Below are 23,084 nucleotides of genomic sequence, written 5' to 3'. Positions count from 1 at the left end.
GACCTTGTGTAGCAGGGGAAGGGCTGACGGGGATGGATGGGCCGCCTTGACACGGTCAGCGCCGGTAGGAGGGGGGTGGGGCGCGCCTGGAAACGGCGCCCGCAAAGAAGAGGGGGGATGTCGAGGATGGGGTTGGGGGGTAGGGCTCTTGCTTGCAAGGCGGCCCTGGAAACGGCCTTTAATAGTTTGGGGCGCCTTGAAACGGCGGCCGCGACGGCGCAGGCTGACTGCTCTGGCCAGCAGCCAATCAGAGGCGTGTTTACATAGTCTGATGGACAGCGTTAAGCATGCAAGCCCCCACCCCCTCCCCCCCTCTATCCCCACCCCTCCCCCTCGGCCCATCACCCCCCCCCACCCCCTTTCCGCACTGCACCCCCACCCCACCCACGCTCGCAGCCACCCTTCCCCCCCTCGAACAACCACCCTCCTACCCCCACCTCCTCCTTCCCCCCACTCACATGCGCACCCCTCCCCCTCCCTATCCTCAACATCCGCGCCCCTCCCCCCACCTCCATTGTTCCAACAAGCAGGCGCGACAACACAACAAAAAAAAACTATTCCAGCATTCAAGGCAAGGGGCTCGGGCTCGAGCGACTGACGGGGGAAAGTACAATCTGTAGAGAGCGCAACAGCCGACGCCGTCGGTCGTTGGGCGCTCGCCTATTCCACGTAGCCCCAGCCAGAGCAGAGACGGGGGGAGGGAGAGAGGAGAGAGAAGAGGAGGAGGAGGAGAGAGCGGGCAGGACGCATGAGGAGCAGCAGCAGCAGGAGAGAGAGATATGTTGCCAGATGTAGAAGCGAGACTTGCGATTTGACTAACCTCTTCGACTGGCGTCTTGCGTGTCAGATGTGACTGGCCTGCCCGCACGACCGCTCGCCTTGCCTACCACTCCATAATATATATATAGTTCTATATATACCTACGTATAGATATATGTACATACATCGAGCGGAGTTTTTTGTCCCCGTTCTTCTTCTTCTTTCGGAATCTTCCACGACTCCGGTGCGATCGGAGGAGAGGAGCCGGCGGACTGTGCGGAGTTTTTGTTATTAAACAAAAAAAATCAAGTTCGACCTCGTTATTCAACCCACCCCCTCCCCTTCCTACCGGACATCGGTAGCTGTACCACCACCACGACCACCACGACCACCATCATCATCATCACCACTTCTGCCACCGCGCCTGCCACCTCGTCGACTTCGATTCGCGTCGTTGCGTCGCTGAAGAAAAGCAAAACAAAAAACCAGAGACACTAATTTATCGGGGAAAAAAATGAAAAGGCGAAGCAGGAGGATTTGATATCGGCCGAAGAATAAATATTTACGTCTAAAATGGTTGTGGTGATGCTCGGAGAAGGAGGCATTTGGATGTATATCGATCTCCAGACGCCGACTCGAAGACTCGAACCTATTGCGGATAAATAAGAGCAAACCTTAACCGACCGGTAAGAACGTTTTTCATTTTATTCCATTTGCACACACGCACACACCGCTGAGTTGGTGTTAGACGGGAGTAGTCAGGAGGCACGGGGAGACGCACGTAGGGAAGAAGAAGACGAGAGGGTTCGTGGGAGCCATGGCGAGACACGGAGAGACGTGCGCGTGTGTGCGTGGTGCTGGCCACCCAGCCCCTCGTGTGCCACAGTGCCGGCCTTCATAGGCGCTCGCTAACAGCACTTTCCCCAACAGTCTAAGGCTATACGGGTTGGGGTCTTTGTCTTTGTGTGTTAACACGAGGTAGTGGATATTTAACGTTTTAAGGCAAACACCACACAGACGATAGTTCCACCGTTTTAATCATCATCCTCAACGTTAAACTCACTTCTGCATGCGGACCTCCCATCCCAGACCGCGCGTGGTGTGGAGGGTTCATTCGACCGATTCTTCACGCTCGTAGACCGGCTCAAATCGTAGTTAGCACACGGCACACACGACAACAACGACAACAATTGAAATAAAACAGCCCAACACTCGGGACCGATTCTACCAAACCGAACGCCGTTGCGCAGTTGATGTGGGCGCACGCGAGAGAGAGAGGAGGGGGGGAGAGTTTGGCCGCGCGCTTTGATGTGGCGCGGGGGTTGCGGTCGAGCCGAGGTTGCCACCGACTCCTGGCTACCTCCGTTCGCCGTAACGAGTCGCTGCTATCGCCGGGCTCCTGAACCCGGCGAGTAGGAGCCGACTCTGTCCGTCCTCTGTCCCGTACCCCCTCGACCTGCACGCCGCCGCCGTCTCTCGCTCTCCGCTCTCCGCCGCACACTGACTCGACCCCCGCGGATCTCGTTCAGTCGCCGGTCGGTTGGAGGAGACTCACGGGGCCAACAGAGCGCAGTGATGAAGGGGGGTAGATTCATCATGGGTTGGGGTGGGTGGCGGTGTTACACGGACACAAAGATAACGGCTAGAACTGTGCGTAGAGATTTACTTTATACGTGACAGATATGCACAAGATACACACACACACAACGCATAGGGAATATGCATCGCTTTGCTTAAAACTAGGATACACAACAAAAACGACGAGGACGCATGGATGATAACAACACAGATGTCGCGAATGCATACAACGCGCCGTATAGGCACGATGCGAGCTGGACGAGTGCAGACACAACGTACACAAAGGAGAGAGACGGACAACAAACGCGACACAACATACTCACACTGTGTATACCGAAGGTACACTACAAAGACACGGCACACTGATGACGAATAGGCACACGGGCGATGCGCACGTACCGATATACACGCAGGACACGGGTACGCCGAACAGAGTAGGCACACAACCGAGACACTACACGTGGACAATGTACGGACATAACGTCCAGAGATACAAGATACACAACACCCAAGGGCCGACGTGTAGGCGATACATGGCATAGACGAAAGTTGCACACACAACACACAGGGATCGAGCTCTAGGCACGATATACAGACGGATACGCAAGCCAACACATGGGCCATGCACAGACACTAACACGAACACGCAGGTGATGTTTGGATGCAGCACGACATAGGCACACTGAACGCCACATACGATCAGAACGCCTTAACGATGTGTGCAGTGCGTATTTAATAATGAAACTAAAGGGTCAACACAAGCAGACATTGTGTATGCACACAGCGGACACAACCAATATCACATAGAGACGTATGTTGAACTTCTTTCACAGCCAACGTGGCCAATCGTGCTCATCGGAGGCGAGTTGCCAGGGCATGAGAGACACAAGACACCACGAGGTCGAGGTTTACATGCTCGCACACACAGCATAGGGCCGATGTTTATAAAGTCCGTGACTGATGTACGCAAGATGCGCTCTGCACGCGTGGAAGATTCGTCGAGTTGGCAAAGATTCGCGAGACGCGCAGGCGGCGAGTCGCTGTCGAGACCCTGGTCACACGCCTCTCGTTGTGCAGTATGCACGTTGCATACATTAAAGTAACACAACCCCACGCACACGAGACGATGCACATAGACACAACGCGGACGCGGCGTGAGCCCGTTACGAATGCGTAAAAACACACAGAAAGACGGCGGATAGAGGAGCCGCATAAAACAAAAAGATAGAACGGGCAACGCAGATCAGATCGCATTGGGCACAACGCACAAAGCTTCGTTGTTGGACCCAGTGCAAAGAAGACTGACCAGGGGCATGATGATACACAACACGGGCATGGCTATACACACAACACGGTTACACAACGCATGGGCACAACGTGCACCCGTGGCACGGAGAGGCACATCGCATAGGCAGCACAACTGCAGAGCTGCACGATGCCTGATCGTTGTGACGATGTAGACACACACACACGTGTAGGTATACAAAGGCAACATACACACACGCGCGGCGCATAGACATGAAGTACACAACACGGATAGCGACGTTCTGAGGACAATAAACAGATAGAGACGACACATTGCGACAATATAGCCCCATGCATAATATATACGCGACACGGGTACAGCTCGTACACACAACATGGGCCGCACATGTGTTGGGTACATAACGTGTAGGGTGTATAAGACACACATACGAGTGGGCATACGATAGGCCATGCGTAAGGGCGATAGAACGACGCGAGCCATAGCCACGGGGGAATGGTAGGCAGGCCGTATAGGCGCAATGCATATGATAACGACACGGCGCATATGCATAGCATGCAGACAGAGCACATGGGACACAGCACTGGAGGAACATACCGAGACACAACACAGTGAGAGTGTCGGCACGAGACACAAACGGATTTCACGCGATCGACACGGCGACCAGCGTATGGGTTATAACACACGGTACAGGAATTAACAGCATGGCAACGATGTCGACAAACCACACAGACACAACAGACACAGTGCATAGGCACAAGTATAGACACAACACCGCCACGCAAGACGGACAGCACAGGCACGACACGCACAGGATGGATCCGCATCTGAGCACAATGTAGACCCATAGCGACGGCAGGAAGGCACAACGCGCAGGGAACACAACTCGCAGGCAGGGCACACGTGCGTAGCATATGGGGGGTACTCTTATACGGAAAAGAAACACACAAGGACCACAGTGCTTAAGGATAACATCGACGGAACGCATAGATCGTCAATACACGAGACAGTGACGTTATATAGACAGACAGAGCACAGGGACATTTTACACGCCTGTAACAGAGAGGCGCTGGATACTCGGCAGGGGCCGTATAAAGACGACGGCCACGCATCGACACAACACATCGCGATGGCACGACACAGACGCAACACAGGGGCACCCGTACGTCGATTGAAACGCGTGAGTACGAAACAAAAGAGAAACGCATCGAGGCTACGAATGGGCAGACAGACAGACGCGTACAACAACGCAGGGACACAAAGACAGCACAGGAAGAGAGAGATCGGGCCGAACACACATTTTGCCACAACACAACGGCAGCATAACCACGGCACGCAGGCACGACGCACAAAGAGAACGCACGTATACACTCTACGGGATGCACACGGGCACTTATGTATATATATAAAGTGGACGTATATTGCCGCATGCTCACAACACACGGGCATGAGCGAGATGGAGTGCACAGGCGCAACGCGCGTACGCAGTATGCCGACGACACGCAAGCGCGCAAGTGTACCACAGACATGCACAGAGACTCACGCGACGCGAATGCATAGCACGCAAATGTAACCTGTGCGAAAACATGCGGGCAGCATACGCAGCGCACATGCACAATACGCAGGAGGCACGCCGAGACGCAAACGCGCAGGGAACAAAACGGGGGATGCTCAAAGTAGACACACGGAGAATATAGCATACGTGGAAGCAGAAAGTACACACACACACGCACACGCAGAAATGATTCGACACACAGACACACAGAAAACATCGACGCGACAGAGACACGCAACACACACACGCCGAGACGATTCGACTTTTCACATCATTCACCGCGTGCCACGGACTCGAACTCGTCCCATAACCGGGCGCGCGCGTCGCGTGTCGCTGCTACCGAGACGCGATGCAAACACGAGATTTGCCGATGCATTCCAACAACCGCCACCACCGGCACCACCACCACGAGTACCGCAACCACCGCCATTAATGACAATCATCGTAACAACGGAACGCGACGGAGACGCGACCGAACAGAACGTTTCGCGGAATGCGAGACCCAAACACCGCTATCGAGAAAACGCCAAAAACACAACAACAACAACACAACAACAACAACAAAAAAACACAGAAGAGGATCGCTTCGTCCGCCACACACAGCGGCGACCGCGATGCCCGCGACTTTGCCGTCGTCTCTCTCGCCCGCTCACCTGGGCACCGACGTGTTTCACGTGCGGAACACGCCGGTGCCCAGGTACGCGGCGGCACGAGACAGCCCAGGTAGCAAGTAGCAAGGGCGGCAAACCTGCCACGCAGGTGGGCGCCAAGAAGCGCGTGCCGCGGGAGGTATGGGCTAGGAGGGTTGATGATGGAAGCGAGAAGGCATGTGCTGGGAGGTACGGGCTATGGTATGGACTCGGATGTCCTGGAGGGAATTGGCGGCATAAAGTTTGAGATGGTGGTAGGTAGACGCTCGAAGGGATAGGCGAGTAGGTAGTCGCTACGATGTATGGGCTAGGAGGTATGGGCTGGGAGGTAAATGATAGGGGGTCTGGGCTAGGACGTGTGGGCTATGAGGTATGGGCTCGGAGGTGAGGGCTGGGAGATGCGTGCTCGGGGTCTGGCTAAGAAGGTGGATGTTGCGACGTGTGGCCTGTGAGGTAGGGCTCGCAGGTAGATGTTAGAAGTTGTGGGCTAGGAGTTATTGGCCAGGAGACGTGGGCTCGGAGATGGATGCTAAGAGGTATTTGCTAGGAGATGTGGTCTCGGAGGTAGAAACCAGGAGGTATGGACTATGAGTAGTTGCTGGGAGGTTTTGTCCAGGAGGTATGGACTTGGAGGTAGATGTCAGGAGGTATTAGCCAGGAGGTATGGACTTGGAGGGAGATACCAGGAGGTATTAGCCAGGAGGTATGGACTTGGAGGTAGATGCCAGGAGGTATTAGCCAGGAGGTATGGACTTTGAGGTAGATGTCAGGAGGTATGCACTCGGAGGTTGATACCAGGAGGTATTAGCTAGGAGGTATGGACTTGGAGGTATTAGCCAGGAGGTATGGACTTGGAGGGAGATACCAGGAGGTATTAGCCAGGAGGTATGGACTTGGAGGTAGATGTCTGGAGGTATGCACTCGGAGGTTGATACCAGGAGGTATTAGCTAGGAGGTATGGACTTGGAGGTATTAGCCAGGAGGTATGGACTTGGAGGGAGATACCAGGAGGTATGTGTGGACCAGGAGCCCGTGTCGGGAGCGAGAGGGTGAGTCCGGGCGCTGTTGTCCGGGCAGGCGGCATCTGTGGCCGTTCACTGCTCGTTCTGGGCAGACGCCACTTTCTAGACTCCCTCTCTAAGCACGAACGTAAGCTTTATTTTTTTAAATATAGTTTTCACGATAAAGTACTATGCAAGGCAGGGGGTGTGTGTGTGTAACTTAGTACACGTTGAGCCCGGCCGCGAGTGCACGGTCTGTGCTTTAAACGAATCCGTCGCGACGGCATCTGCCCTCTGCCCGTCGCGAGCATCACGGTACCCCCCCCATCCCTTCCCCCACTCTCCTCTCTTTTTAAATAACGCATTTCTAAGTTGTTAAACGTTTGGCCATCATAATACCGTCGCATCCGCCGCTGGTTTCTCTTTAGAGTTACGGGCGCTGTGCATGGAGCCATGAGAATCCGTCAGCTGTAGCCGTCTGAAGCTGATGATGTCTTCTGCCGTTCTTAGATTCGGCCCCCCTCCATCCTAAATACCCCCCCCGCCACACTGACTTCGTCCAGTCCGGCTCGATCGCTGCGGTCAAAGGCTCCGTGGCTACGAAGCCGACGAACCGAGTTCGATCCGCGCTCATGGCCAACGACGATTATCCGAAACCCGTCGACTGGGCCTCAAACGAGTAAGGCAGTGCGATTAGTAAACATCGCCACTCGGGAAACAAAGGCGGGTCGTGGTTCTCTGGCCATCAACCCTCCCCCCAACCTTCTCGTGTGCCGTGCCGGCCTTCATAGGTGCTCGCTAACAGCACTTGCCCCAACAGTCTGTAGAGGCTACCAGGGGGGAAAACTTGGTCTTTGTGAGCTGAGCTGAAGGTTTACGCCACCCACACACAGACGCTCACTCCGCGTGCGAGTCGGAGTCGCGCAGCATCGTTCGCCTCCCCACTACAACAACAGCAACAGCATGACTGGTGGCGTTATTAAAGGGAGGTTTTAGACAACGCACAGAGGCAATGATCAGTGGGAGCAAGTGCTGTTCGCGAGCACCTACGCACACTGACACACGAAGACAAAGACACCAACACAACATTATAGAGACGCGGACACCACGCATACGCACTGCACGTGCTTATATGGATACACGTGCATAACAACACACGTATACACTCATACAGACACACACCTACACTCATGTAGACACGTACACATACAGACACGCCCCAATAGGCACATAGTTGCACACACATACCATGCATATACAAACATCACTCGAATAGCATTGAGAGACTGTTGGGGCAAGTGCTGTTGGCGATCACCATACACCCATACACACACACATGGCCCAATACACACACATCACATACACGCCATAAAGAAGGGCAAAGATCCCCTATATAGCCGTAACAGACTGTTGGGGCAAGTGCTGTTAGCGAGCACCTATAAAGGCCGGCACGGCACACGAGGGGGTGGGTGGCCAGCACCACACCCAGTAGCTTTTGTCTCCCCCAGTACTGATGTTTACATATTGTACCAGGTGCTTGTTTGAGGCTGAGCCGACCTAGGGGAGGTCCAGAACCGGTTCAAATGTTCGTCACCGGCATTGGCCCGCGAGCGGGAATCGATCTTGGGTCGCCGGATTCGTAGCGTAGCGCGCTAACCACTACACTGCCCTTCCCCACAGACAAAGCTCCCACCGCCCCGGCCCCCCGTATTACCTGAGCGTACTTTTGGGACACGTGCTGTTAGCGAGCACCTTCGAAGGGCGGCACGGCACACGAGGGGGTGAGTGGTCAGCACCACGCCCGGACCGCCTTTGTTTCCCCAGTAGCGATGTTTACACACCGCATCAGGTACTCATTTGAGGCTGAGCCGACCTAGAAGAGGCCCATGCCCGGTTCAGATAATCGTCACCGGTGTTGGCCGTGAGCGGCTATCGATCTTGGGTCGCCGGGTTCGTAACGCAGCGCTTACCACACTACATGACCGCTCCCCACACACACACACGACACAACTCACCTATAGCTACACAAAACACCACACACGCATCCCTGTAGACATACACACACACACAAACACACGCCACACAAACACATCCCATATAGCCGCGCACACCTATAGACACACAAAGCCGCACAGGCTAAAGCATAGGGGACGGGGGGGGCAGAGAGAGAGGGGGTAAAATCGTTGTAAACGTGATTGCCTTGTTTTATATTCGGCTCGTGCGTGCATATGCCTAATGCAATCAAGGCCCACGGGGTGCTCTCCCCCTTCAGTGAGAGCTAAAACACGGGGGCAACTCATGAGCTTTGCAGACCGCCAACACTGCCCCTGCCTACGTATCATGTATGTGTACAGACACGCGTGTACATAGACGGACTCACACGTGGACAGTCTCGGACAACCCTGTAGGCGCAAACACGCGCTCTTCGAGAGAGAGAGAGACACACACACAGAGAGGGGCGGCTTTAAGATGAGAACCACGTTGCCCGTGTGCGTGTGTATGTGGGGCTGGAGCGGTGGCGTAGCGGTTAGCGCGCCGCGCTATGAGCCCGGCGACCCGAGTTTGATTCCCGCTCACGGCCAACACCGGTGACGATTATCTGAACCGGTCCTAGACCTCGCCTAGGTCGACACAGCCTCCAATGAGTACCTAGTGCAGTGTGAAAACATCGCCACTGGGGAGACAAAGGCGGCCGGGCGTGGTGCTGGCCACCCACCCCCCCTCCCCGTGTGCCGTGCCGGCCTTCATAGGTACTCGCTAACAGCACTTGCCCCAACAGTCTGTAAGGCTGCATGTCTGGACGCTTATACAGACACCTACAGACATCACACACGCGCATACACACACACGGCACCTCGAGATCCACGCACCACAGACGAAGGGGAGATCCACTGTGTAGTCGACGCGGGTGGCGAGGGCAAGTGCTGTTAGCGAGCACCTATTAATGCTGTCACGACGCACGAGGCCATTTGGTATGTCCAGTAAACACAGCACACAGACCCTTGTGGACACACCACACACATGAAGACAGCTCCCCGTGTCGGCTACATCGGCTGTTGTTGGGGCGAGTGCTGTTCGCGAGAGAGAAGACACACGCCGATGTATAAGTATACACATATAAAAAAAAGACAAATACAAAGACCCCCCCGTATAGCCTGAACATACTGTAAGAGCAAGTGCCATTAGCGAGCAACCTATGAAGGTCAGAACGGCACACGAGATGTTGGGTGGCCAGTATCACGCCCGGCCGCCTTTGTCTTCCCAGTGGCGATGTTTTTACGCACCGCACCAGGAACTCATTTGAGGTTGAGTCGACCTAGGGGAGGCCCAGCACCGGTTCAGATAATCCTCACCGGTGTTGGCCGTGAGCAGGGAATCGAACTCGGGTGGCCAGGTTCGTAGCAAGGCGCGCTACCGCTCCCCACATATACAACGCACCAACACAGACACGGAGGGAATGCGGCGGGGAGGCTTTAAGCGGTAGGCTCCAGTGAGTGCGAGTGCATACGTGTGTGTGTGTTGTGTGTGTGTGTTGTGTGAGTGTGTTGTGTACGTGTGAGTTGTGTGTTGTGTACGTGTGAGTGTGTGACTTGTGCCCATTCGTATCACTTTGCAGCTCAACACGATCGTGTCGCCGCCAAAAAAAAAAAAGCCCGCACAATGACTTCTCGGGGAGTATTCGAGGAAAGTGCCCCGTAGAGGCGACGCCGATCTCCATTGCCGCCGTCCGCTTCGCTACCAGCGCGGTCGGACGGAGCTGACCGCACTACTGCTGCTGCTGCTGCTACCGCTGGAGGGTTGTGGTGGTGGTGGCGGTAGTGGTGGCGGTGGTCGTGGCAACCGAGGAAGACACCGAAACGGACAACGGCCATGGACGCCCGCGAGTTTAACCACTCCATCCAGGCAGCGGCAGGGGCATCGTCTCAAGCACCGCCACCTCCGCCGCCTCCTCCTCCGCCTCCTCCTCCGCCGCCTCCGTTACTGCAGCGCGAGACGAGCGGCGGCTCTCTGAGCGGCTCGCAGCATCAAGCGGCGGCTCTGAGCCAGCAGCAGCAGCAGCACCACCACTCGCATCACCACGCGCACCATCACTCGCTGGGGCTTGCGCCTCCTCCTCCACCGCAGCCTCCTCCGCCACCGCCGCTGCACGCCTACCGCGCGGCACGCATCTCAGCGCACGGAGCGCTCGCCCCGACCTACTCGCCCGACAAATACTACGCGTCCACTCTACCCATGGCCGGAGCCGCAGGTACGAGCGAGCGAGCGTCGCGTGGCGTCGTGCACTTCGAGGAGACTCGGCAAACGCACTTGGGGTAACCCACGCCGCGAGTGAGTGTAAGCGCGGCTGCGTGGAAATCCGGCATTTCGTGCGCGCCCTCGCAAGGAATGTGTGCATGTATGTGCGCACACGCGCGTGCGTGTGTTTGTACATGTAATTAATAAGGACGGGGAGCGGTGGTTATAGCGCGTTGACGCTACGAACTCGCGGGCCAGAGTTCGATTCCGTGCTCACGAGCCCATCGTCGCTGGCGGAGAGTTTGAACGGGTCTTGGGACAGACCCTCTTCGGTCGATTCAGCCTTAAATGAGTTTCTGGTGCGTCGTGTTGACATCAACATTGGGGGGACAAAGGAGGCCGGGGCTGATGGTGCTGGCCACACCACCACCCCCTCCCCCCCGTGTGCGGTGTCGGCCTTCATAGGTGTCCGCTCATCGTACTTTCCCCACCAGCCGATGTGTAGGGGGGGAGGGGGTCTTTGTCTATCGACAATTCTTGGGTGCTCGCTCACAGCAGCTGCCCCAACAGTCTGTTTTCATCACTTCTATAGGGGTCGTGTTTGTGCCGATGTGCTCACGCGTATACACGTGACCTCGAAGTGCACCTAGCATGGCACAAGCGGCTATTGCGACGTCACCGACATTTAGTGGCGTATTCCGGCTGTTGTATGTGAGTGTGTGCGTGCGTGCGTTTGTAGATAGACACGGACATTATACTTATAATCAGATTCCGCATCATCATCATCAGCAAGTAATTAATACGATCTGCTAAGCACATGCGGGTTTTTCGCGAGTCATCATGAACATTACAGGCATCATCATAATCGCCATCGCCACGCTCGCCATCATTTCCAGTTAACTGGACTGGTTTCGTGTGAGCGGAATCATCATCAGTAGCAGCATCATCATCATCTGGTTAGCTTATGTGGCTGGTTATGTGTATGCTAGTAGATTGCCATCACGATCAAAAGATCGAGATATCTTTGAGAGGATCGCCGCGACTGGAATCCTCACCACCAGAATCATCATCACCACCACCATCACCAGAATCATCATCTCCACAAAGGCAACATCACCTCCTGTTTACAGAGCGCCATTTCACGAGAACATCGCCACGCAGCGCGAAGTCTGGGCCAAAGCGAACAACGACATGGCCAGCCATACAATAATTTGTGCTCACACACACACAGTGTAACACACGCACACACACACTGTGTAACACACACACACACTGTGTAACACAGACACACACAAACAAAGACCCCCGTATAGCCTGAACAGACTGTAAGAGCAAGTGCCATTAGCGAGCAACCTATGAAGGCCGGAACGGCACACGAGAAGGTGGGTAGGCAGCGCCACGCCCGGCCGCCTTTGTCTCCCCAGTGGCAATGTTTCCACACCGCACCAGGTGCTCATTTGAGGCTGAGTCACCCTAGGGGAGGAGGCGCGGGACGGGGTCAGATATTCGTCACTCGTGTTGTGCTATGAGCCAGGAATCGAACTCGGGTCGCCGATTTCCTCTGCACTTCTGCATCCCACAGGCATACACGTGCAGCACACGCACGCACACACAACTCGTACATGCGTGCGCATCGCAATGTGCATATGACGCGTACACGTACACACGCGCGTGCGTTACGTACACGTGCGCGGATGGACGCACGCCACGTATGTACGCGAAATAAGCGGTCGCGGTGCAAGCAAGGGACGATATGAGCGATGCACAAGCCAAATGTCTAATTCTTAATTTAGATTTTGTAAAAAAAAAACGATGACAAACGGGTCTATGAAGATCGCGGTGTGTAAGTGAAGGTGCCGTCGAGAAAGGATCTCACGCACAGACTCACACACGCGCACGCGCGCGCACACACACACACGCATACGTGCGCGCGCGCGCGCGTGTGTGTGTGTCGGCTGGAGTGTTGTCTGTCGTGGGGGATGGGTGGCCAGTGAAGCAGAGAGCTGAATTCACAATAGCGCCACGCAGGCGAGGGCTGAGTTTAATGTATGTATATACATAACGTATGAAGACAAAGATTTCTTCCCCCCCCCCATCCTATTATCGATTTATAGACCTTTGGGGGGAGGGGGGGGCGAGTGCTTTTTGCGAGCACCTATTAAGACCCCCCGGGGTACGGCGCTTCGGCGGGTGGTGCGGAGAGGAATTCAGCCTCACGCCCGGCCGTCTTTGTCTCCCCCAGTACTTATATTGAACAGATCGCATGACGAGGGGGGGGGGGGGAGACCCAGCGCCTGTTCAGATAATCGCCTCTGATTGTTGGACGTGACTCCTCGGGTCGCCGGGTTCGTAGCGCGGCGCGCTAACCACCGCGCCACCGCTCCGCCTAAGCACACACGTGCACACCTATACATATGTGTGCTTGTTTTGTATTCATGCACGTGTGATAGCACGCGTTTATACTCCCGTACGTGCTATATAGGCTATATGCATTCGGATAGTAATGGGTGTGTGTGTGTGGGGCTGTCGTGTAATGTGCGTAAGAGTAGCGTACAGCATCTTAGTGAATCCACTGCTGTTTGAACGCCTTCTCACGCTGCATCGGTCATGGTGGGGGTGAGGGGGTGGGGGTTGTTAGACCATACTTCACCACGTTGGTCACAGCGGGGTGGTGAATAGGCGAGACTCATGATCGGTTCAGGTAGCACTCGCTACCGATGTTAGCCGTGGCCGGGAATCGATCGTCGATCGCCCCGTTCATTCTGTAGTGCGCTAACCAATGCGCCACCGCTCCCCTTTGCGATACTTTTTCATTTGGGTACATATGAAGTATGTGTGCGCTGTTTACACTACATGGTGTATATATATATTCGTGTGATTTGTCAACTATGTGTATTCGGATAGCGAGCTGTACGTAATATATGAGGGTTTGTACATCATGTCGTACAATAGTTACATGTCAAACATAGCCAATTATAACAACACGGCCCGGTAATGATGCTTATGCTTGGGATGCTTGGCCGATTACACTTTTAATAATATTCATCATTTTACGTGATATGAATAAGGGCTATTGCCCGAAACGTCGCCTATTAAGGCCGCGGTGTTATTGACGAATGTGAGTTGCCCTTCCTCCTTCTCCTCTCCTTCTTATTCCATCACTTACGCATGCATGTATCTGCCTCGTGTTAGATATCCGTCACAGCGTGTCCCGTACATCCGAACAGCGCTGGGGAGAACAATTCCGTTCCCCCCTTTTTGTTCAGCGTCCCCTCTCATCATTATGATATTTGTCATAGTTACTTACATATTAAAAAAAAACTCGCATCCCAAATATTATTTGGGAGTCCTGTGGCAACAACAAGAAGACGGAGTGCGGCAAAAGACGTGTCGCTTCTCCTCCGCACAAATCGTCAGCCGCGAGAAACCCACCACCACGACCCCCCCTGCCTCTGGCGTGCATGCGTGCGGAGAGACAAGGGGCACGTCCAGGGAGGAGATGGAGTGGGAATACTCCAGCCATGTACCGCCGCGTCGAGAGACCTTCACACAGCAGTGGGTAGACGAAGGCCGATGCACACAACAGACTCGCTTCGTCCACACGTCCGGCAATTACAAAGACCCACGCAACCTCCATCCTTCCGCGTAAGTAGAGCTACGCAGGCTGGGCAAGTTGCTGTTAGCGAGCGCCTATTAAAAGCGGAACGACGGACGAGTCGAGATTAGTGGTGTGGCTGAGTAACGCCGCTCAACGCTTGCGTGGCCGCCTTTGTCTCCCGAGTTCTTACACTTTCGACGGACACAGCACGCCAGGCACTCATTTAGGGCCGAGAGGTCACCCAGGAGAAGCCCAGGACAAACAAGGTGCAGGTATCAACTCGCCATCACGCTGATGTTCGCCGTGAGCGGGAATCGAACTCGAGTCGAGCCCGGGTTCGTCGCGCAATGCGCTAACCGCTGCGCCACCTCTCCCAACACACACAGGCAAAGATCCCCCGTGTAGCCTCCGCAGACTATTGGGGCAAGTGCCGTTATGAAGAGCGGCACACACGTATACACACGCACACACACAAGGCTCTTATACCAGTTTTTATTTTTGTTATTTTATTTCGAACATCAAGGACCCAGTGAATGCGATGTGCTTTCCCGGTGGATGTTGTTGGCACACTTCACTCCCCGAGCCCTTGCAGTGCCATGGCAGGGTGGGTTGGCATGGGCCTCGGTGCTCGGGATAAAATGGGGGCACCCCTTGTCCAATTATTCCCCCCCTCCTCCTCTCTCTCGTTCGTCGCCTGGCTCTTCGGCCCTTGGTGCAGCTGCAATGCCTGCGCACTCGATATCCACCGCCACTGACTTGCACCTCACGCTCCCACCTCCCCGCCCCCCGCGTCTCACCCGACAAACTACGGCGGGCACCCCGACGCGTTCCGGGGTTAAGATGCGCGGCCGAAGTCGTCGGTGGCTGCTGGTGGAGCCCCGTGGATTGTAAACGAGACGCGGGTGCGAGAGGAGTGAATGCGGGTTGTTGGAGCCCAAAATGGCGTTAGTGTCGATCTGTGCGTGTGTGTGTGTGTACGTACTTAAATGAGTACCTGGTGCGGTGTGTAAACATCGCCACTGGGGAGACAAAGGCGGTCGGGCGTGGTGCTGGCCACCCACCCCCTTGTGTACCGTTCCGGCCTTCATAGGTGCTCTCTAACAGCACTTGCCCTTACAGTCTGTTAAGGCTATAGGGGGATCTTTGTCTTTGTACTTGTGTGTGTGTACGTACTTGTGTGCGTGTACTTGCGTATTTACGTGTGTGTGTGTGGAGAGCAGTAGTGTAGCGGTTAGCGCGCAGCGCTACGAACCTGGCGACCCGAGTTCGAATCTGGCTCATAACACAACACAAGTGACGAATATCTGAACCGGTCCTGGTCCTCCCCTTGGTCGACTCAGCCTCAAATGAGTACCTGGTGCGATGTGTAAACATCGCCTCTAGGGAGACAACGGCGGCCGGGCGTGGTGTTGGACACCCACCTTCTCGTGTGCCGTGCCGGCCTTCATAGGGGTTCGCTAACAGCACTTGCCCCAACAGTCTGTTACAGGCTACACGGGGGATCTTTGTCTATCTTTTGTCTGCGCGTAAATAGCGGGAAGCCGCACCGCGTTGACAACCTGCCCCCCCCCACAGTTCGATTCCCGCTCCCGGCTAACACCAGTGACCAGTACCTGAATCAATCGTGGGTCCTCCCCTAGGTCGACTCAGCCTCTAGATGAGTATCGGGTGCGGTGTGTAAAACCATCGCCACTTCGGGAGACAAAGACGCCCGGGCGTGGCGCTGGCCACCCACCACCCCTTCCGTGTGCCATCCCTTCCGTGTGCCATCCCTTCCGTGTGCCATCCCTGGCCTAACAGCACTTGCCCCAACAGTCTTTTAAGGCTATGGGGAGGGGGGGATCTTTGTCTTTGTGCGCGCGTGCATAGCGGGTAGCGTAGCGGTCAGCGCTTTTGCGATACGGGTTCGATTCCTGGTCACGGCCAACACGAAAATATCTCGCAACAGTTTTCTAGGCCTCTTCTGGGGTCGACTGAACCTCGACTTTACACGACTATCCCGGCATGACGGACGGTGTGTACATATCACCACCGGGGAGACTAAGGCGGCACGGCGTGGTGCTCGCCAAAGCACCAAAGATCCGTGGCTCGAGCGTTGTCGTTGGCCATCAGCACTTGCCCCAACAGTCTAGTTAGTGACACGGGGTAAATTTGCCTTTGCACATATACGTGTGTGTGTGTGTATATGTTAATGCGCGTGTGAGTTCGCGTGCCCTTCATACACACGTGTGCAAGTTCGAGTGTGCGCGCGTGTGTGCATGTGCACATTTGTGTGCAAGTGTGCTCCGATGCGTGTGTTGGGGAGCGGTGGCGCAGTGGTTAGCGCACGGCGTGACGAGTTCCGATTCCCGCTCACCACCGAGCGCACAGTACCTCGCGCGATGTGTGACCATCAGCAGTGGGGAGACAAAAGTGGCCGGGCGTGATCCTGGCCACCGCGCCGGCCTTCGGAGGCGCTTGCTAACAGCACTTGCCCCAACAGTCTGTTAAAGGCTATAACGGGGATCTTTGTTCGTGTGTGTGGCTATGTCGTGTGTAAAAGTGTGTGCGGGAATGAGGTTGTGCATGTGTAAAGGTTTATACCACACCCTATCTATTTGTGAACGTGTGCGCGTGTGTCTGTGTGTTCGTTTGGGTGTGTTTTCCCTAACGCGTTCAGTGCACAGATCGCATTGCCCATGTCCGTGTGTATGCATACTTACGTCGGCTTTAATGGGTGCTCGCTAACAACACTTTCAGTCTTTGTGCGTGTACGGTCCGTCTTGCTCTTCATGTGAGTGTGCGCATTGTTGTGTTTTTTAGGTTGTTCGGGTGGGAAATGTTGATATACCGTATGTTTGTGCGTCCATATAGTGTTTGCGGGTGTGTCTGTGTGTGTGTGCATGCGTGTATGTATACTGTCTTCATGTCTTTGTGTGTGTGGGGCTGTGTATGTGTGTATATTGTACGTTTCGAAGTGCTGCATATATTGTTTGTGTGTCTGTCCGTGTATTCCTACGTATGTGTGTGGGGGGAGGGAATGCGTGCCTATACGTATGTGTTTGTGTATATTTGTGTTTTCCTTCTTATGTATACGCAGGCACGCGTTTGGTAAGTGTGTGTGTCTGTCTGTCTGTCAGTATATATGTATGTATGACTGTCCTTGTGCATGTGACTCCCACACTTGCCCCAACAGTCTGGTAAAGGCTGCACGGGGTGTCTGTGTGTGTGTGTGCCCAGTCATGTGCACCCATAAACGTCGTGTGATGTTTTCAAAAGCATCAGCCGTGGCAGAGCAATTATTCCCATCGCTGGGAGATTGTCCGAAAGAAATACTGTCCGTGATATCTTCCATTTCAATATACGGCCGTCATTGGTATGCTAATAGCATGGGCACGTACGCATAGACACACACGCACGTACATAGCATGCACGCACGCTCTCATACCATACATAGGCCTACACGCACAGATGCACGCATTCATGCGTAGAAAGACGAAGATTCCCCGTAGAGCCCTGAACAGACTGTTGGGGCAAGTGGCAGTGAATGTCGGAATTGTGTGTGGCCAACTCCACTCTTATGCCCTGTCGCCTGTTTCACCCCAGTGCTGATGACCACACAGGGCACGAGATACTCATTTGAGGCTGAGTCGACCTACGTGAGGGAGGTTGAGGGTATCCGCCGCTCTTGTTGGCCGTGAGCGGGAACAGAAATCGGCGTACATGAAGTCAAGACGCACACACTCGCACACACTGATCCGCGTACAGACACACGCGCACACAGACACGCACATATACACTTCAACGCACGCACATACGCAAACACACTTAACACGTACAAAGACATAGATCCCCCGTATAGCCTCAACATACGTTTGGGTCAACGGCGGGGTACTGTTCGCGAGAACCTATGAAGGAGAGCACGGCACTCGAGGGGGTGGGTGGCCAACACCACGCCCGGCCGTCTTTGTTTTCCTTTGGCTGGTGGAGATGTTTTTATACCGCACCAGGTACTCGTTTGATGCCGAGTCGACTTAAGTGAGGCCCAGACCATCGTCACTGGTGTAGGTGGCCGTGAGCGGGAATCGAACTCGGGTCGCTGGCTTCGTAGCGCCACCCATCCCCACACATATACACACGAACGAACACTAACGCACAGCAAAGACAAATATCCTGCGTAAAGCCTGAACAGACTGTTGGGGCAAGTGCCGTTAGCGAGCACCTACGAAGGCCGGCACGACACAGGAGACGGTGGGTGGCCAACATAACACGCCCGGCCGCCTTTGTCTCCCCAGTGGCGATGTTCACACACCACACCAGGCACTCATTCGAGGCTGAGTCGACCTGGGAGAGGCCAAGGACCGGTTCACCGGTGTTGGCCGTGAGCGGGAATCGAACTCGGGAGGGCCGGGTTTGTCGCGCAGCGCGCTAACCGCTACACTACCGCTCCCACCACTATCTCACACACACACATACATCGGCACACACACGCCGACGCCCGCCCCATGCCTTTATGCACACCACCACCCATTGAGCTTTTGTGTTCACGCTCCGTTCGACCCAACGCACACTTTCCCGCGGTGTGCGCGCGCGCGCGCGGCGGGAGTGGGTGTGAGTGTGCGCGGCGATTCAATAATGCATTACGACTTCCACAGCGTTTCACCGGCAAACCCTTTAATGTGCATGCGGAGGGGAGAGAGTGTCGTGGGGGTTGGGGGAGATGGGGTAGATGGGGAGAGAGAAGGAAAAGTCGAGAGGACGGAGCGACACACAGCACAGCTGATCTTATAGAAGCAGAGTTCCAACCAATGTCCATCTCAGGGGTTGGAATGAACCCTGGTGCACGAAATGGTAATGGGGTGGTGGTGGTCACCCCTGACCAATTCCTCCAACCTCTTCTCAGCATGGGTGCCTGCCGAAGCCCCCCCCCTCCGTTCCGTGTCTGACCCCCCCTTACCCCGCGTTCCCGTAGCAGTTGCACCGCCTACACACTCATCAGCTAGGCCAACAGTCCACGATATGATTAGCCATCACGACCACCACATTCCCGCAAAATCAAGATGCGCACGACGCAAGACAGACGGATGAACGACGGTCAGTCCCGCATTAATACATCCCGGGGACGCACACTGCCCTCTTTAGCACACGTGAAGAATTCGAAATCGTTTCTCGAGTTGCACGGAACAGTTGAACGCGTTCGTTTATCGCGACAGTCGTACGCGCGCGCGCCACGGGCACGACAATGGTTGCACGCAACTCGGTGGCGGAGAGAGGAGAGGGGTCGAGTGGCCACGCCGCGGATCCGTATTCCTATCGTGCCACGCTCGGGAATCGAACCCTTTGCTGACCCACGTGTGGAGTCGGCACAGTCAGTGGCATAACGTGGTTGGTGGCCCTGCTGCAAGAAATTAAGTTGCGGGTGGTGGCGGAGGGTGGGGGGGTTGCCCAATTTCACCCCCCCCCCCCCCCGCTGCTTCCTAAACTGGTGGCTGCTTAGTTCGCGCCGGCCCATGGACCCTGGTGCAATTGCATCGCCTGCACCCCCTACAACTGCGTCGCTGTGGCGAGCTGCTATGAACAGGTTGTGTTGCTGCTGCTGCTGGTTCTACTGCTGCTGCTGCAGCTGCTGCATGCGTGCTGTGTGTGGAGGCTGATTGAATCCGCCGTGCTATCGCTCGTGCGAGATTGGATGTTAGTTGTGGTGCATTGGACAGACAGACGTACGGACAGACGGACGGGGTCACGAGTGCTGAGTTGTGTAGTCTTGCCGACACTGGCTCAGTGCACCCCCACTTCGCCCCCTCCCTCGCCCCCCAAGCCGCATCCTTCTTTCAATATTCACCCCGGCGACCCCCCCCGATTCCCCCCCCCACCTTCCAGATCCCAACAGAGCTAAAAAAATCTCCTAACACGCATGTAAACCTACACACACGTGTGCACGCAAATTGAGGTACACACATGCAAACGAACACTTATACACGGATAAACAGGATAAACGTAAACACATGCAAACACACAAACACGCGAGAAAATACGTTAACACATATGCATACACATGCAAAAACGCACACACGAATGCAAACATCAACACGCATGCAGGCACGCACACCCGTATAGCCTTTAACAGCCTGTTGGGGCAAGTGCTGTTTGCGAGAACCTATGCAGGCCGGATCGTCACGCGCGAGGATGGGTGGCCATCACCACGCCCGGCCGCCTTTGTCTCCCTAGTGGCGATGTTTACACCGCACCAAGTATTCATTTGAGGCTGAGTCGACCTAGGGGAGGCCCAGGACCAGTTCAGATAATCGTCACTGATTTTGACCCATGAGCGGGAATCGAACTCGGGTCGCCAAGATCGTAGCGCAGCGCGCTAACCGCTAGACTACCGCTCCCCGCATACATATTTATACACACACAGGTATATGTGCGTATTTAGTAACATAAAACGACTTGGATATATGCACAGAACAATTGAAACGATCACGTAAACAAGCGCGTTAGCACAACGCGGTCGAGTACATCACACAGGGTGCAGTGTGGAGTTGCACGCTGTTGTGTCGACGATCACGAGGATGATGATGATGATGCGTCAGCGATTCTGTCCAGACGGAGCGCGCGTGTGAGATTCAACACAAATCTCGCTGCGCAGTAATATGTGTCATACGAATGCAGCCAAACATGCGTTCATGTATGTTAGTTTGCGAGAAGCTATGAAGGCTGGAATGGCGCACGAAGGTTACTGGGTGTTGGGAACCACCACGACCCGGCCGCCTTTATCTCCCCAACTGCGGATGTTGACACAACCGCTCCAGGTATCGAGTCGACCTCGGGTATCACTCGCCATTGATGTTAGCCGTGGCCCGGACATCGCACCCGGGTCGGCGGGAATCGAACTGAGGTGACTCCCACAATGCATGCAAATATATACATGCACGCAATCACACACTTTAGCACAAAGACAAAGATCCCCCGTATAGCGTTAACAGACTGTAGGGGCAAGTGCTGTTAGCGAGCACCTATAAAGGCCGGCACGGCACACGAGGGGGTGAGTGGCCAACACCACGCCCGGCCGCCTTTGTCTCCCTAGTGGCGATGTTTACACACCGCACCGGGTACTCATATTGAGACCGAGTCGACCTAGGGGAGGCCCAGGACCGGTTCAGATAATCGTCACCGGTGTTGGCCGTGAGCGGGGATCGAACCCGGGTGGCCGGGTTCGTAGCGCAGCGCGCTCACCGCTACGCCGCCGCTCCCCGCTTTAGCACACGCACTCGCACACACACACACTCGTCCATCGCATAGATGCACGTGTGTCCGTCTTTGTGTGCGCGCGATCCCCCGCACAACGCACGACGCCGTGTATAAATAACGCGTCCGCCTTAACCCGTGCAAATAAATAAATAAACTTCCGAGTCCTCCGCAGAGTTGAGCACAATTAATAGTGACAAGTCTTAGGCGAGCCTTGTTTGAAGCGTCGGGAAAGCCCTGCTCCTTGTAAGTTTAACGCGCGTGCTCGCTACAGACACCACCCCTCGTGCACCCTGCCTTGCATACCTCGCCCCCCCCCCCCCCATCGTCTCTCCCCCCCCCCCCACCGTGAGTTCCAAGACCCCCTTCAACCCCCAAGCCCCCCCCCCTGCTCCCCTCCACACTTTCCGTCACCCCCCCCCCAACCAAATCACCCCTTGCTCTCCAATATTACCCCACATCACCCCTCCCCCTCTCAACCACCACCTACCAGCACCACCACACCCCAACAACAACAACAACAGCACCTCTCGTTAGCGCTCAGTAAACACATGTGTATATAACGATCATGGGGGGGGGGACGGGGGTCTTTGCATGACCATACTTTTTCAATGCTGGTCAGTGCGTGTTGGTGAAGGAGCAACCCCATCACCCCCTACCCCTCCTCCAGGACCTGTTCAGATCATCACTCGCGCTACTGACGTTTGCCGTGAGGCTGGACATTGGAACTCGGCCGGCAGCTCGATTATTGGCGCAGTGCACGAACCTCCGCAAGCCACCGCTCCACCCGCAATGGTCAATGGATAATGTCAGGAGATGAGTTTAATATGATACATTGGCTTTAGTCACGGCGACACACTTACGTCAGCAGCTTCCAATTTCCACCTGCTTATACATTTCTGGATAATTTATTTATTTTCCAAACGTATGTTTTATTAATATAATTTTGAAAAAATGTTTAATCAATTTTTGAATCACCTCCTCGCCCCCCCCTCCCCCCACTTTTAATACGTATCGATCGCGCAGTGCAAAAATATACGCATTTATATGCATGCATACATATACATATATAAACACGTGTGTGTGTGTGTGTTAGTATGTATGTGTGGGGAGTGGTAGTGTCGTTGTTAGCGCGCCGAACTCTGGACCAGGCACACCAGTTCAATTCCCGCTCACGGCCAACACCGGTGATGATTCTCTGAAACCGGTCCTGGGC

At 55.0% G+C, this 23,084-nt stretch overlaps 1 protein-coding gene across 1 annotated transcript in view; it reads left to right on the top strand.

The window, feature by feature from the left end:
• The first annotated feature begins 519 nt into the window (after positions 1-519).
• LOC144717738 (uncharacterized) overlaps positions 520-23,084 on the top strand; it is a 109,866-nt gene continuing 87,301 nt past the window's right edge. Inside the window, exons 1-2 of the mRNA XM_078593386.1 lie at positions 520-1,445; positions 10,424-11,056. Of these exons, the coding sequence (XP_078449512.1) occupies positions 10,678-11,056 (379 nt within the window). The 5' untranslated portion in view covers positions 520-1,445; positions 10,424-10,677. The remainder of the gene's footprint in view (positions 1,446-10,423; positions 11,057-23,084) is intronic.

Source organism: Lampetra planeri, chromosome 1, assembly GCF_965212315.1.
Source record: "Lampetra planeri chromosome 1, kcLamPlan1.2.h2, whole genome shotgun sequence".
NCBI classification, from domain to species: domain Eukaryota; kingdom Metazoa; phylum Chordata; class Hyperoartia; order Petromyzontiformes; family Petromyzontidae; genus Lampetra; species Lampetra planeri.
The sequence above is the reverse complement of the archived record's forward strand: the minus strand, read 5'-3'. Positions and strand labels throughout refer to the sequence as shown.